The sequence below is a fragment of the Oncorhynchus clarkii genome, chromosome 1 (genome assembly GCF_045791955.1).
Source record: "Oncorhynchus clarkii lewisi isolate Uvic-CL-2024 chromosome 1, UVic_Ocla_1.0, whole genome shotgun sequence".
In the NCBI taxonomy this organism is placed as follows: Eukaryota; Metazoa; Chordata; class Actinopteri; order Salmoniformes; family Salmonidae; genus Oncorhynchus; species Oncorhynchus clarkii.
The window spans coordinates 21,657,151-21,674,069 of NC_092147.1; the positions used below are offsets into that span (position 1 = coordinate 21,657,151).

The following is a 16,919-nucleotide window of genomic DNA, read 5'->3' on the forward strand; positions in this document are numbered from 1 at the left end:
AGTAGGCCTAACAGCAGAAACATTCCTAGACCGACACATTCCTCTCTTGCACAATTTAAGGTTACACAAAAAAAACATTTTTTTTTAGTTATTTTCCAAGACCTCAAAATTGGTCTTCTGATGCATTGACATTGACTCAGGACGTTTTCCTGGTTTTATATTTTTTTACTCTCAATAATACACATATTCATAGAGAATTCATGAAAATGTATGTTCTGAGTCAATGTCAATGCATCAGAAGACCAATTTTGAGGTGATTATTTTGTTGTTGTTATGTAATACACATTTAATTGTATATTAAATAAGAGAGGAATGTGTCTGTCTAGGAATGTTTCTGCTGTTAGGACTACTGATACAGCACTTTGCAAAACAATGGCCAACCAATTGATACAAATAATCATATTCTGTCAGGTAAGCCTGCTTAGCAATTACCATTTACTTGAGAAGGTTTTTGGGGAAAGTTTTTCTGTCTACCCTCAAGACGGTTATCATTAGCATCATTAACTGGCTACGCACAGGGTGATAGACAAATGTGCACACCAAACAGACAGACAAGCAATATTGCTGGCAATGAATTGGCAGATAATGTGTTTTACGTTTGGCTTTTTAAGCCAATAGGAGTGGGATAATGTCAATGTGGCTTCGACTGGAAAGTAACCGGGAGCTTTATGTTTTTGACAGTTTGCGATGGAACGCATGAAAAAAACGCATGTACTTTCCGAATTGCTTGGCAAGCTACTCATAGTGTGTGTTCTTATCTTGTATTATTTCTTGTTGTTGTTGCATTGTGGAGAATGAACCTGCAAGTAAGCATTTCATTGGACGATGTATACCATGCGTATCCCATACATACAACTAATTAAAAACTTGAAACTTGAGGATGGCTGCGAGCTGCTGTTAGCTGGTGAACTAACTGTTGGAGACCCCTGCTCTACTGTATACAGTATCTGAGCCTGGCCCAGCTGCTAAGTTCAGGCCCAGTGTGCATCCCTCAAATGCTGTTGAAGTGCACCGCCTGCTCTGAGGCATGGCACACTGTCGTATGACTCTGAGCATGTGACCATTAGTTCAGCTATGTGTCAACTGCTGCTAAAGAGAGGCTGTCATTTGTCATGACATTCTGGCGATGTTGAACTACGGAATATTTACGTCAAACAAGTCCCCAAACAGAAACTAGAACAAAATGTAACTTAAGTCCATAATATTGTCAGCTTCAGTATGTGAATTAGAGAAGCTTAATTTTCAGGAGAAACATAACATGAGCCTCTGGCCTCTGGTCCTTTAGTCAGTCTGAAGAGGTCAAAGGCTTCATATCAGTCATCTAGAGCGCTATGTGAATGGAGCTGGCTGTGTATTTATGTATGTCAGTCTGTGTATCCAAGCAACAATACAATGATCTCACCAGACCTTACAGTAGGTTCTGAAAATAGAGGTAGCCTGAACGGTGGTCTTCCACTCGGAGCCCCGGGCCAAATCTTGGCAGTCTGTAAGCACATGGCTACGCCCTGGCCCTTTCCCGTCTGGATGGGAATATGAGGCAGAATAGATCCTCTACATCTACACTGATGTGGTATAAATAGCAGGGCAGTGTTGACTGATGCTGAGCAACATCATTGTTCCCTAATAGAAATGACTATGTTTCCCCCAACCTACCTCCTCTCTTCCTGCATGACAGCTGGTTTGTTGTTGCTATCCAAATGGTTGTCAAGGCATAGACCATTTTATACATTAGACACTACTGGTATGATTCGTTATTATGAGTTTGTGTTTTGAGTTCAAATGAAGTTTAATTTACTGAGCGGATTCTGTGTTAGTTTTTCCATAAGGTCATGGCTTCATATTCCTCTTCCTGTGTCATACCTATGTCTCTTACTGTATCTCTCCCCAGACAAAGACATCGTCTGTCCATCCCAGGGAGAAGAGAAGGAGAAGAAGGAATCCCTCTCAGACACGGCAGACTCTACACTGGTGAGTTTGTGTTCATGTGTTTCTGAATGTACAGTCTCAGGTTGTTTAAGAACTTGGAACATAAGTAAAAACGTACTGTGACTCCAGTTCCCACAAATCAGGGGGAAGTCACATGTAGTTTGATTAATGTAACATTTTTCATGACTGGGAGACTATTTGTTACTGGGAAGCAGTCTCACCTGACCTCACTAAATAAACCCTTTTCATGTTTGCCTTCACTTTTGGGGATGTCCGTACAAACATGACGCACTTTTCGACCTGATAAGTTGAACTCTGTCTTCTAAAAGTCGAGTGGGAAGATTTGGGAAAGCTGTGGCCATGCGGTTCACTGTGTGTGTGCGCCCTGCCCTGCCCTGTTTAACCAGGAGAAAAGAAAGATGACCTCACTGTATCTTCTCTCCCCTGAGAGGAGTGATATGAGGGGTAAGAAACAAGCCGTAGAGAGGGAGGCAGAAATAACAGTCTGACAGCAGCAGCAAGAAGTGTGAAGGAAGGGAGGGAGAGGAAGTGTCTTATTACCAGCATGATACATCCACACCAGCAGGGCCAGGGCACTGCCCTCCATCACAGCTCTAGAAACATATCTCTTCCTATGGGAAGCCATATTGTTTCATACCATTGTCGTTATTGGTTTTTGACCACCTGGTTCTAAAAGGTGTCCTTCTGTTGTATAGTAGGTATTAGAAACTTGGTGGTTCGAGCCCTGAATGCTGATTGATTGACAGCCATGGTATATCAGACCATTTATTTTTACTGTTCTAATTACGTTGGTTTATAATAGCAATATAAAACCTCTGGGGTTGTGGTATATGGCCAATATACTGTACCACGGCCAAGGGCCAGTATCCAGGCACTCTGCATTGCGTCGTGCTTAAGAACAGCCCTTAGCCGTGGTATATTGGCCGTATACCACGACCCCTCGGGCCTTATTGCTTAATGATGTTATGGTGAGGGACTGACCTTGCAGATGTAGGCAGCCTTCCTTTGTGATTGTCTTGTGGTATTTTGTGTCAGCATAGGCCACAGAGCCTATGTGACTGGGATGATCTCATACTGTATACTTCATTCATGTCATATGCTTCAGCCACAAACACATGGTGTGTGGCACCACTGTTGCAATCACACAAACAATCACACCACAATCTCACAGTGTGCTCGTCATCGACGTTGTTTAGCTTAAACTCTGTCTGCAACTATGATACTTGTATTTCCTCATGAGGTATTTTAGTATTGTTAAGTTGTAATTTGTTCTGTACTTCTGTTCCCCCCACCACTCTGAATGTGGCGGAGCTGTGCTGCTCTCATGCTAATCTGGGGAGTGGCATGTATACGTACACAGAGCCTTCAGAAAGTAGTTATTCCACATTGTGTTGTGTTACAGCCTCAATTAAACATGTATCACCCATCTACAATACACACAATAGCCCATAATAGCCCATTTTTTGCAAATGTATTGAAAATTAAATACAGAAATATACATTTGGCAGCGATTACAGCTGTGAGTCTTTCTGGGTAAGTCTCTAAGTGCTTTCCACACCTGGATTCTGCAACATTTGCCCATTTATTATTTTAAAAATTCTTCAAGCTCTGTTGATTTGGTTGTTGATCATTGGTAGACAACCATTTTCAAGTCTTACTATAGATTTTCAAACAGATTTCTACATTGTAGAATAATAGTGAAGACATTGAAACTATGAAATAACACATGGAATCATGTAGTAACCAAAAAAGTGTTAAACAAATCAAAATATATTTTAGATTCTTCAAAGTAGCCACCCTTCGCCTTGATGAAAGCTTTGCACACTCTTGGCATTCTCTCAACCAGTTTTGTATTGAGGAAAAAAGTTAATTGCTTTGCCACATTATTTGCAGTGTTACTTTAGTGACTTGGATGCATTTGGAATAGGTGTTTTCTGTACAGGCTTCCTCCTTTTCACTCTATCAATTAGGTTGGTAATGTTAGCTTATAATGTTGTTGATCCGTCCTCAGTTCTCCCCTATCACTGCCATTATACACTGTAACTGTTTTAAAACCCTCAAGTCAATTTCCGCGCCCCTGCAGGAATCTAATTAGCATATTATTATTTTTTAATCCCGAAAATTGTTCTTCTCAGGCTATTATGACCCCTCTATTATGACCCCAACATGTCAGTTGTTTTGCTATAGGATGCCTACAAGCCTCAAAATACCTGTCTGAAAATAGCCCAGTACCAGTTTGAAAAACTGATGGAAGTATACACTGAGTGTTCAAAACATTAAGAGCATCTTCCTAATATTGAGTTGCTCCCTCCCAGCCTTTTGCCCTCAGAACAGCCTTAATTCATTAGGGCATGGACACAAGGTGTCAAGTGTTCCACAGGGATACTGGTCCACTAGATGTTTTAAAGTCACAATTGGCCTCATGATGAAATCCACCGTATCCATCTCCGGCAACTGAGTTAGGAAGGATGCCTGTATCTGTGTAGTGACTGGGTGTAATAATACACTTTCCATGCTCAAAGGGATATTCAATGTCCATATTTTTTTTAACCATCTACCAGTAGGTGCCCTCCTTTGCGAGGCATTGGAAAACCTAACTGGTCTTTGTGGTTGTATCTGTGTTTGAAATTCACTGCTCGACTGAGGGACCCTACAGAAAATTGTTTGTGTGGGGTACAGAGACGAGATAATCTCCTGAATTTATTTAGGATTGCCATAACAAAGGGGTTGAATACATATTGAAGACATTTCAGCTTTTCATTTTTTAAAATGGAAACATTTCAAAAAACATGATTCCACTTTGACATTATGCGGTATTGTATGTAGGCCAGTGACAAGAAATATCAATGTAATAAATGTTTAATTCAGGCTGTAACACAACATCATCTGGAGGAGGTAAAGAGGTGTGAATACTTTCTGAAGGCACTGTAGACAGGGCCACTATCGCAGCTCTCTCTTGGCCAGACTCCCACCTCCCTACATTGTTAGCATTTGAAAGGAATTACACTAACTCTGGAGCACTCTCTCTTTTAAGAAACTCACACAATGTTGTGTGTAATTGCGGACTATTGTTTTAGTTGCTGAAATCAGTCGTTTTGGATAAAAATGTCATTTTATGTGACGTCGGAGCTCGAAACACCATCGTAAATCATGAAGTTGAGTTTAACAGGAACAGGAACCTTGACAAACATTTTTCAATGGTAAATGGCCTGAGTAAACTATCTTATTTATTCACAATCTTTGGTTTCTGCCTCATTGATTATGACAACATGTCAAGAGGGACAGATTGGAGGAGATGCCTGGAATAATAATTTGGTGCTTGTCACCAACAGAGAGATGTTTTACATCAACTGGAGCTGCATGTTAGTCAACAGACTGCACCAGAGATCTACATTTGTTTGAAAATGTTCATGACCAAAGTTTTCAACAATACATGGATCATACAAAGGAGAATATAGAGCACTTACAGATTCACTATTGATGTTACATTGATGATATAAAGTAAGATGTTACGTTTGTGGAATGCTTTGTTTTGACATGCATCACAGATTTTAGTGTGAAGGAGTTAACGCGAGGTACAGTTGAGTAATCTTCGAAAAACAGAACTCTTGAGTACTGTGGGGGAAGAGTTGCAGAGAGCAGCCTGGAGAGAAGTAGGTCCTCAAAGACAGAGCAGATGGAGCTTCTGTTCCTGCCAGCCATGGCTGTGTGTCCTCAGGCACCCCCTTGTGTTGTGTTCTAGTATAACTACCTCCAGATGTGTGCTTGGGCTGCTCTTCACTGCAATGCATATGGTTTAACAAGAAAAAGACAACACAGATTATTAAAAGTTGTTTTTATTCTTCTCCAGAAGCCTTGGTTCAGTAATATTTTAGAGGAATTCTTGAGAGCCTGCAGTTTAGTCAGGAATTGTGATTAGGAAGGGTAATGATTTTGAGAGTTTTCACAGGTTACCAAAGCGAGCATGGTATTAAGGCTGTTATAAATCTGGCACTCGTCCTTACTGCAGTGAAATGGGCTGTCTGGGCACTGTACAACTTAGTAGATCCTGAGGCTGCTCAGTGCTCCATTCATAACAGGAAGGAGGTTTTCCACCATATTGTTTGATTTTGGGGACGATTGGGATGGGAGGAAGGGGTAGCTTGTGAAGTCTTCAGTGAGATTGATCAGTGGAGCTAGACAAACACACTGAGCCTGTTCATGGCTCACTGAGTCTGACCATGGTGAGTCTAGCTGTCGTGAGTGTGTGTGAAAAGGGGAATATCAGTCGTTTCACTAAGTCTTTACATATGTCCCTCTTCTTCTCCCTCCCTCTGGTTTCTCTTCCTCTTCCTCCGTAGGTCCTCTGTAGTTGTACAGCAGGATACACGCTTAGAAAAAAAGGTTCCAAAAGGGTTCTTTCGCTGTCCCCATAGGAGAACCCTTTTTGGTTCCAGGTAGAACCCTTTTTGGTTCCAGGTAGAACCCTCTTTGGTTCCAGGTTGAACCCTCTGTGGAAAGGGTTTTACATGGAACCCAAAAGGTTTCTACTTGGGTCCAAAAAGGGTTCTTCAAAGGGTTCTCTTATGGGGACAGCCGAATAACCCTTTTAGGTTGCTGCCATGCTATGTTGTTGTCTTAGGTCTCTCTTTATGTAGTGTTGTGGTGTCTCTCTTGTCATGACGTGTGTTTTGTCCTATATATTTTTTTTTATGTATTATCCCAGCCCCCATACCCGAAGGAAGCCTTTTGGTAGGCCGTCATTGTAAATAAGAATTTGTTCTTGACTGACTTGCCTAGTTTAAAAAAATGTCCTAAGAGTCTATGAGGAAACATAGTTTGTTTTTCTTTCTTTCTCTCTAACACCTACTGTAGGGAGGTCCTACACCAGCGTATGTCCTATAGGGTAGTCCTATAACAGCCTAGGTCTTTTTTGGTTATGGTCCTGAACTAGCCTAGGTCCTAAGCCCAGAGCTCCATAGGTGCCATGTATTTAGCAGAGACCCAGTCTCAGACCCTCTATGTTTGTATGCATCAGGGCTTTACAAAGGCCCCTTCACAGTGCTCCCCCCCCCCCCCCCCTCTACCACCTCTCTCAACCCACCCTGACCCTTTTATGATAAATGATCCTTCTCCCAGGGGACGAGCTGCACCCACACCACTATGCTAACTGAGCAGGCAGCATGGGAAATGATACGCTTATTGACATTTAGTGAATTCTGCGTTCTTAAATGTTTTGAAAAGGGCTGTTATTTACGGTAGGCATGTGTTGAGAGTTTGTTGTGGCATGCAAACGACTGCCTTCAAATAGAAGGCCGCCGTTTGTTAGCGCAGCACGAGAGGCTGGAGGAAATATGGAAGTGTTTACTGTTAGAACGGTCGGGTGGGGGCGGGGCACGCAGATCAGTCTCAATAGAAACAGGAAGCTTTGGCTATGAGGGTGATTTGTGTGTGTGTGTGTGTGTGTGTGTGTGTGTGTGTGTGTGTGCCCTTGAGAGTGTTCTGTGCTGTTTTCTAATTTTCTGGCTATGCACTCTGTGTGCACAGTGTGTTTCTATCAGCTTGCATGGCTTTGTCCTGTCTTTGCCCTCGTGTGTGACTTCCTATTCAGAATGGCTGCTAAACCAGACTGCCAGTTGATTGAACTATCTTAGCAATTGTAATAATGATGTAACAATGTGAATTGGTTGGACATTTCTTGCAAGTTACGCAGTCGGAAGGAAAAAGAGGAGCTAAACCACATGTTTTACCCCTTCTCCATAGTGATAGGTTTTCACCAATGAGAATGACCTGACTAGAAAAAAACCCTAAACAAGATGGGCACATCATGTATTTTGGTCTGTTCTTTTCTGTTCCTCTCCTAATGTTATGTGTAGTGTGCCCCCGGGGAGTAGTAGGATTAGGACCATTTTGCTCTTGGTTCCAGGGGTTGTGTTGCGTTCTGCTCTGCTGCCCAGACGTGTTAGTTAGAAAGGAAGGAGCCCCAGCCGTCTCAAGTCTCTCTCTCTCTCTCTCTCTCTCTCTCTCTCTCTCTCTCTCTCTCTCTCTCTTGTCAAGTGGACAGTTTTTTAATGGTTGCCATGCTTCCAGCTGTTTGTCCTTTCCATTGATCTGTCTGCAGATGTGGAGTTTTTTCCTGCTTTCTTCCCCAGTCTTCCACACAGGGGGCAGTTCTGCATTCTCCATCTCTTCTGTTCCCGGGGGTTGAGGTCATTTTACTCACATTGAGATATGAATTGTGAGCTTACTGATAAGCTTGGGATGTTTACCATGCATTTGCTGTTTCTACTTAAATATATGTTTTTAATGAAAACAATTACTAACTGTAGTGTTATTTAATAGAAACCTATGGGAGAAGTAACAGTATTTGTGTTTGATTATTTGTGTAGTTATTTGACATTTTACTGCATTGTTAGGAGCTAGTGCAAGAATTTCACTGCACCCGCTATAACATTTTCTAAACTGTGTATGTGACTAACACACTTTTATTTTCCCTTAGGAAAATACTTATCTTTCTTCCTTATGGCCGAGGAATCACCGTTTGTAGGAGAGCATCCCTCTCCTGGGTCAGGATGGCAGTATTCAGGGCAGGCCTCAGAGGCTTCTCTCATGGCTGGCTGCCTTAGACTGTTTCCAAAGACACACACGCTCTCCCTGCCGCTCAGCATCACAGCACAACACTGTTCAACTCGTCACTAAAGAGACACAGGAAGAGGAAATAGATGGAGATAGAAGGGAGGATAAGAGGACGGGAAATGAACCAAAAATGGAAATAGATGAATAGAGGAAAACAGCCAAAAAAGCCAAAAAAACAGTATCAGTAAAAGGGAGGCCAGGAAAAGAGGGAGAGGCTCGGTGAGTAACAGTGAATTTGAGAGGAGGGAGGAGTGTGTGGGAGAGAGGGAGGGAGGGTCAGACCCAGGGGCTGGTTCTGTGAGCAGATGTGGGAAGAGTTGCTCATTTTCCCCAAACTTTACGAAGGACTCCACAAGGCTGGGCTTCATGTTGGAATCTAGCGCATTTCTGTTAATAACCACTCCTTTTCACTGCCTGGAAAGATGTACGAGCGACACAAGCGGAGGTACAGTCTGCGTGGAAAGGGGGAGAGAACAGTGGATGTCGTTTTGATAAAGGTATGAATGGACAGAGAATATTTTCAGTTGCCACATGAGAGAGAGCTCTACTCCTATGGATATGGTCATGGAAATATTTTGTAACTAGTTTTTATAAATGTGTGTTTTGTATTTTAGCTTTTCTTCTCTGCTGTATCCGTGTGGTAACAAAGTAGATTTCATATCTACGTCGCAAAAATGTCACAGAAACATTATTTAGTCGCTGAGTGTGTATTTGTCCGGTTGTGTCTAATTATTAGCTGTTCCTCTGTGTGTGCTCAGGAGGTGTGGAGTGTGTGTGTGAGCCGTTGGTAGATGGGCACACTGACAGCCTCTAGGAGTGTGCTCTCAGGGCGGAGTTTGTTTTTGGATGGAGAGTGGAGGCCTGCAGGCCAGATCCCATTAATATCCATTCTCTTTCCTTCTTTCTCTCTTTCATTCTGTCTTTCTCTCTTTCTCTCTCATTCTCACTGTTTTCTCTTCCCTTCTCTCCTCTCTCTCCTCTCCCGATCTGTCTCTCTCTCCCTTTCTATCACTCTTGCTCCTTGTTTATTTTGGTTGACTCTTTGTCTGTGTGCAAAGTGTGAGTCACTGAATACAATGCTAGGATTCTGCATGTGATGCGTATTCAGTTGTCTGTGTGTGTCGGGATAGATTATGCCTACAATATCTCATAGGCTTGTCAAAACCTGTCCCCTTTTTAATTGTACAGATAAAACATTTTATTTAAAAAATAATACAGCTTAGATCATGTTTTTCCATAGACGTTCACAGATACAGTCTTATAAAACAGGCAAACCTGAATTTGTTTTCTGTAAAACACAATTATTGCTCAAGGGTATGGCAACCTTTTCAGTGGAGGATGAAGGATTTGAGTGATATTCATAGCATCTCTCACATCATTATCACATCAAGCATGTCTCCCTACTGTAGCTGGGTGGCACTGGGAACAGAGGTGGAATGTGTCTTGTGGGCTTTGGGCTGGTGAATATACAGTATATGTAGTGGTAAGGAAGGGCACTTTATTTGTGTCTGAGAGAGGCCAGCCCAAATCAGCAGAGCCTGTTCAAGCACTTGGACAGAGTAGAGTGGCCTGTGGATTAGGTGTGTGATAAGGGCTCAGGCTGCATCTCTGTGGCCAGGCGTCAGACTCTATCTTTGGGCTTGAGTCCTGCGACCTCTCTTCTCTGCTCGCCATCATCTTTGGATGTCACAGAACAGGCCAGACTAGCATTGGACAATGATGAGATTTAACACCTGGTTTGGATGTCGGCCCACCACCTCAACCTCAAGACGGAGTTGCTCTTCCTCTCGAGGAAGGCCTGCCCGCTTTAAGAACTCTCCATCACGGTTGTCAACTCCATGGTGTCCCCCTCCCAGAGTGCAAAAATCCTTGGCGTGACCATGGACAACACCCTGTCTTTCTCTGCAAATATCAAGGCAGTGCAGGTTCATGCTCTACAACATCTGTAGAGTACGACCTTTCCTCACACAGGAAGCGGCGCAGGTCCTAATCCAGGCACTTGTCATCTCCCGTCTGGACTACTGCAGCTCTCTGTTGGCTGGGCTTCCTTCTTGTGCCAAAAAAACCCGGCAATTTATCCAGAAAGCCACAGCCCACCTGGTGTTCAACCTTCCCAAGTTCTCCCATGTCACCCCGCTCCTCCACCGACTCCACTGGCTTCCAGTCGAAGCTTGCATCCACTACAAGACCATGGTGCTTTCCTACAGAACAGCAAGAGGAACTGCCCTTCCCCACCTTCAGGCTATGCTCAAATCATACACCCAACCTGAGCACTCTGTTCTGCCTCCTCTGCTCTTGGCCGTCCCACCCGAACGGGAGGATAGCTCCCGCTCAGCCCAGTCTTCTCTGTCCTGGCAATGATTGAACCAGCTTCACTCTGTTAGGACAGCGGAGTCCCTGCCCATCTTCCAAAAACGTTTGAAACCCTACCTCTAAAAAGAGTATCTTAAATAAATCCCCAAATGTGTCTTTTCTTACTAGCACTGACTTTGCTAATAACTATTTTATTGAGGGAAAATGTACTCACTACAACTGTGACTGTTGTTTTACATAGCTATCCTAAGATGAATGCACTAATTATAAATTGCTCTGGATGAGAGCGTCTGCTGTATCACTAAAATGTTAAATAACATTTTGGATGGCTTCAATACAGAGGGGAAGAGAAGACCAAGTACACTGTTATTGTGTTACTTTTTCCTCATTTTGAATGACTACCTCATCTCTGTCCCCCACACAATCTGAATTTCAAACAGATTCAAACACAACGACCAGGGAGGTTTTCCAATGCCACACAAAGAAAGGCACCCATTGGTAGATTGGTATTTAAAAAAAAAAAAATAATAGCAGACAATGAATATCCCTTTGAGCACGGCGAAGTCATTAATTACTCTTTAAAGATACAAGCATTCCTCGTAACTTAGTTGCCAAAGAGGAAGGAAATCGCTCAGGGATTTTACCATGTGGCCAATGGTGACTTTAAAGCAGTTACAGAGTTTTAACGGCTGTGATAGGACAAAACTGAGGATGGATCAACAACATTTTAGTTTTTTTCACCTTTATTTAACCAGGTAGGCTATTTACAACTGCGACCTGGCCAAGATAAAGCAAAGCAAAAACAACAACATAGAGTTACACCTGGGATAAACAAACGTACAGTCAATAACACAATAGAAAAATCTGTATACAGTGTGTGCAAATGAAGTAACGAGGTAAGGCAATAAATTGGCCATAGTTGCGAAGTAATTACAATTTAGCCATTTATACTGGAGTGATATATGTGCAGATGACGATGTGCAAGTAGAAATACTGGTGTGCAAAAGAGCAGAAAATCAAAAACAAATATGGGATGAGGTAGGTAGTTGGTTGGATGGGCTATTTACAGATGGTCTGTGTACAGTGCCTTGCGAAAGTATTCGCCCCCCTTGAACTTTGCGACCTTTTGCCACATTTCAGGCTTCAAACATAAAGAAATAAAACTGTATTTTTTTGTGAAGAATCAACAATAAGTGGGACACAATCATGAAGTGGAACGACATTTATTGGATATTTCAAACTTTTTTAACAAATCAAAAACTAAAAAATTGGGCGTGCAAAATTATTCAGCCCCTTTACTTTCAGTGCAGCAAACTCTCTCCAGAAGTTGGATCTCTGAATGATCCAATGTTGACCTAAATGACTAATGATGATAAATACAATCCACCTGTGTGTAATCAAGTCTCTGTATAAATGCACCTGCACTGTGATAGTCTCAGAGGTCTGTTAAAAGCGCAGAGAGCATCATGAAGAACAAGGAACACACCAGGCAGGTCCGAGATACTGTTGTGAAGAAGTTTAAAGCCGGATTTGGATACAAAAAGATTTCCCAAGCTTTAAACATCCCAAGGAGCACTGTGCAAGCGATAATATTGAAATGGAAGGAGTATCAGACCACTGCAAATCTACCAAGACCTGGCCGTCCCTCTAAACTTTCAGCTCATACAAGGAGAAGACTGATCAGAGATGCAGCCAAGAGGCCCATGATCACTCTGGATGAACTGCAGAGATCTACAGCTGAGGTGGGAGACTCTGTCCATAGGACAACAATCAGTCGTATATTGCACAAATCTGGCCTTTATGGAAGAGTGGCAAGAAGAAAGCCATTTCTTAAAGATATCCATAAAAAGTGTTGTTTAAAGTTTGCCACAAGCCACCTGGGAGACACACCAAACATGTGGAAGAAGGTGCTCTGGTCAGATGAAACCAAAATGGAACTTTTTGGCAACAATGCAAAACGTTATGTTTGGCGTAAAAGCAACACAGCTCATCACCCTGAACACACCATCCCCACTGTCAAACATTGTGGTGGCAGCATCATGGTTTGGGCCTGCTTTTCTTCAGCAGGGACAGGGAAGATGGTTAAAATTGATGGGAAGATGGATGGAGCCAAATACAGGACCATTCTGGAAGAAAACCTGATGGAGTCTGCAAAAGACCTGAGACTGGGACGGAGATTTGTCTTCCAACAAGACAATGATCCAAAACATAAAGCAAAATCTACAATGGAATGGTTCAAAAATAAACATATCCAGGTGTTAGAATGGCCAAGTCAAAGTCCAGACCTGAATCCAATCGAGAATCTGTGGAAAGAACTGAAAACTGCTGTTCACAAATGCTCTCCATCCAACCTCACTGAGCTCGAGCTGTTTTGCAAGGAGGAATGGGAAAAAATGTCAGTCTCTCGATGTGCAAAACTGATGGAGACATACCCCAAGCGACTTACAGCTGTAATCGCAGCAAAAGGTGGCGCTACAAAGTATTAACTTAAGGGGGCTGAATAATTTTGCACGCCCAATTTTTCAGTTTTTGATTTGTTAAAAAAGTTTGAAATATCCAATAAATGTCATTCCACTTCATGATTGTGTCCCACTTGTTGTTGATTCTTCACAAAAAAAATACAGTTTTATATCTTTATGTTTGAAGCCTGAAATGTGGCAAAAGGTCGCAAAGTTCAAGGGGGCCGAATACTTTCGCAAGGCACTGTACGGCTGCAGCGATCTGTAAGCTGCTCTGGCAGCTGACACTTAAAGTTAGTGAGGGAGATATAATTATTCAACTTCAGTGATTTTTGCAATTCGTTCCAGTCATTGGCAGCAGAGAACTGGAAGGAAAGGTGGCCAAAGTAGGTGTAGGCTTTGGAGATGACCAGTGAAATATACCTGCTGGAGCGCGTGCTATGGGGGGGGGGTGTTGCTATGGTGACCAATGAGCTGATAAGGCGGAACTTTACCTAGCAAAGAAAGAGATCAGAGAATCACCCGCAGCAAGAGCGACATCATTGATATATACAGAGAAAAGAGTCGGCCCGAGAATTTACATCTGTGAGTCTAATACTTTCCGTAATGCTAACCATAATACTAACTGTAATACTAACTGTAATAACAGAGTGAGAAGAAGGAAGCCTCAACAGAATTCATATATTCCAAAACATGCATCCTGTTTGCAATAAGGCACTGAAGTAAAACTGCTAAACATGTGGAAAAGAAAAGTACTTTATATCCTGAATACAAAGTGTTTATTTGGGGGGAAATCCAACACAACACATCACTGAGTACCACTTCAAGCTAGGTGCTGGCTGCATCATGTTATGGGTATGCTTGTCATCGGCAAGGACTAGGGAGTTTGTTTAGGATAAAAATCAACAGAATAGAGCTAAGCAGACAAAATGCTAGAGGAGCCCCTGTCTTAGTTTGTTTTCCAACAGACACTGGAAGACGAATTCACCTTTCAGCAGGAGAATAAAACACATGGCCAAATATACACTGGAGCAACCTGACTTTCCCAGAAAGACTCACAGATGTAATCGCTGCCAAAGGTGATTCTAACATTTATTGACTCGGGTGTGAATACTTATGTAAATTCGATATTTCTGTATTTAATTTTCAATACATTTGTAAAAATGTCTAAAAACATGTTTTCACTTAGTAATTATGGGGTATTGTGTGTACTGTAGATGGGTGAGGGGGGAAAAAACATTTGTGAACTAGTCAAGGGATAGAAATACTTTTTGAAGGCACTGTATATTAGAGACAAGATGGCCTCTATACCTTATTTATTGCATCTGTCTTACACCATCCCTCAAAAGTAGGGTTGACGGCGTTAGTGGTCAGATCAAATCTATTTTTCCTTAGCTTTGGCCCTTTCTCAGACTGACAAACTGTCCTGTGAAGTTCTTTGGTGTGGTGTGGTCATGTGTGCCGTGAAGGGCGATGGCCAAGTGAACTCAGTGCCAGATAGACCAGGGTAAAACTCCTTGCTACTCGTTGCTAGTACCACTCCTGGGAGAAATCTTTTCTGAAATTACCCCCCCTCCCCCTCCCCCCCTCGGTAAAGCCGCCTTCAGTTTTAGTGCCCCTCCCATTTTTAGAATAGTCTACAAAACTCATCTTGACTCTGGTGCCTCTAGGGCAGTTTAGGACTTTAATGTTGAATGAATTTAATGAGAATTGCAACTATTTGGATTTAATATAAACAATTGTATTTGGTGTTTGAAGCTGTAGTGTTTATTATGTAATTTTCAGTTTATTTTTATTGATCATTTTGAATTTGTTGTATCGTTGTCCTCAGGGCACCATTGTAATTGAGACCCTGGTCTCAATGGGTTCGCCTGAATAAATACAAGTTAAATAAAAACAATTTACAAATCTATTCTAAGTGCATGTATTGATCGTATGTGCGTAAACTAAGCTTGGCAGTGTTGTTTTTATCTACACAGTAAGTACTGTAACAAAGCACTTCGAATTAGTTCTCTCCAAGGACATTCCTCTCCCTTGCAGTGTCACTGTGTCATGCTAGCCATTGGATGTCACTGTGTCACGCCAGCCATTGGCTGTCACTGTGGAAATGGCATGTCTCTGTCTGCCATACACTATATTTTGGTGTATTTTCCTTCAGGGACACTTCTAAACATGGAGCCTCTTTCTCCACCCACCAAATCAATTTTTAGCTGATCATCTACTTTCTCAGACAGCACAGGCTTAAGGCCTGAAATACTGTGTAAATGCATGCTATTTTTGTATAGAATATAATAAAATAGAATAGAACAAAAATGAATTATTATTCATTGTTGGATAATAATGGATATGTGTTTGTACCTGCATGCATTGTATACAATAAGAACTGTGTCCATGTCTCATGTTCTATATTGTATGTTAAGTATGTGTGTCCGGTGTGTGTGTCTGCTGTGGGGCCTGGACCCTGGGCTTCTGGAGAATAAGAGTGTAGTGTTCTCCTCCACCTAGTGCTGCAGGGCACACAGAGGCTGCTCAGTGATTGACTGGGCTGTAGGCAGGCCCATCAATTAGGCCTTGTGCATTGTCCACTAGCCACTTTGACTGTGCAGAGCCCCTGGTATAGAAGCCCCCTCCCCCCACATCCCTCTAGTGGGGCTAAGACAATTAACCACAAGCATGGGGAAATCCACGTTTTCACATTCCCACTACAGAGAAGAGCAATGTACACATGGACTTTATTCTCTCTCCCACACACTCTCTCTCTCTCTCTCTCTCTCTCTCTCTCTCTCTCTCTCTCTCTCTCTCTCTCTCTCATAACAAAAATGCATATAGATTTTATTGGGTTTCATGCTTTGAAATATAATTGACTTTTACCTGACTCAATCAGTTTTGTCATCAAGTAAGTTGTCATTAGTAATGAACGTCAGTGCACATGTTTGTGTTGTGAAAAAAAGCATTGGAATGGCTTCATAACTTAATTGTTGGATCATAAATAATTTCAATCTCTGGCCCTTAAGGACTGTTTAGTCCAGACAGGTAACTGATTGACTGATGTATTTCCTCTTTAACAAAAAGATCCTGGACGTCTTGACTTTTCTCTCCTCAGTGGTGGAAACCCAATAGACAGTGAACTCTCCTCTGGAAGTCCAGATAGCTGATCATTTTTCTGCCCATTTTGAGAATGTACTGTATAGTAATACAGACCCGTGTAATGTATTGCATATTTCTTGATTACTGTAGCTCTGTGTGTGTGGTTGAGTCAGAGTCAAGGTCTTCAGACGGATATTTAGCCAAGATAGGATTTCGCTGACTGTAGACCAGGTTGTGTGTCCTACCAACCCAGACTGCAAGGCTCATTAACATCACAATTGGTGACTACACAACATGGCATCAGAATGGAATCCAGCTATGTGTCCAGCAGTTTGTCAATGAACTGTGTCCGGTGTCAGAGTCCTGTGTTTGATGTGGACTGGGCACACCGTCAGGGGCCCAGGGGGCTGTCACAAACTCAACTGGGTCTGGGCTGATGGGACCATAGTCATTGATTCAGTCAGGACCTTTACATCTTAGAGTCTGGTTGGATAAAGG

General features: G+C 42.3%; 1 protein-coding gene across 9 annotated transcripts in view; it reads left to right on the forward strand.

Moving 5' to 3' along the window:
• Positions 1–16,919, forward strand: part of LOC139385512 (A-kinase anchor protein 13-like) — a 153,999-nt gene that overhangs the window by 93,541 nt on the left and 43,539 nt on the right. For all 9 annotated transcript variants that reach the window (XM_071130672.1, XM_071130830.1, XM_071130911.1 and 6 more), the window contains one exon: positions 1,889–1,968. In XM_071130672.1, the coding sequence (XP_070986773.1) occupies positions 1,889–1,968 (80 nt within the window). The remainder of the gene's footprint in view (positions 1–1,888; positions 1,969–16,919) is intronic.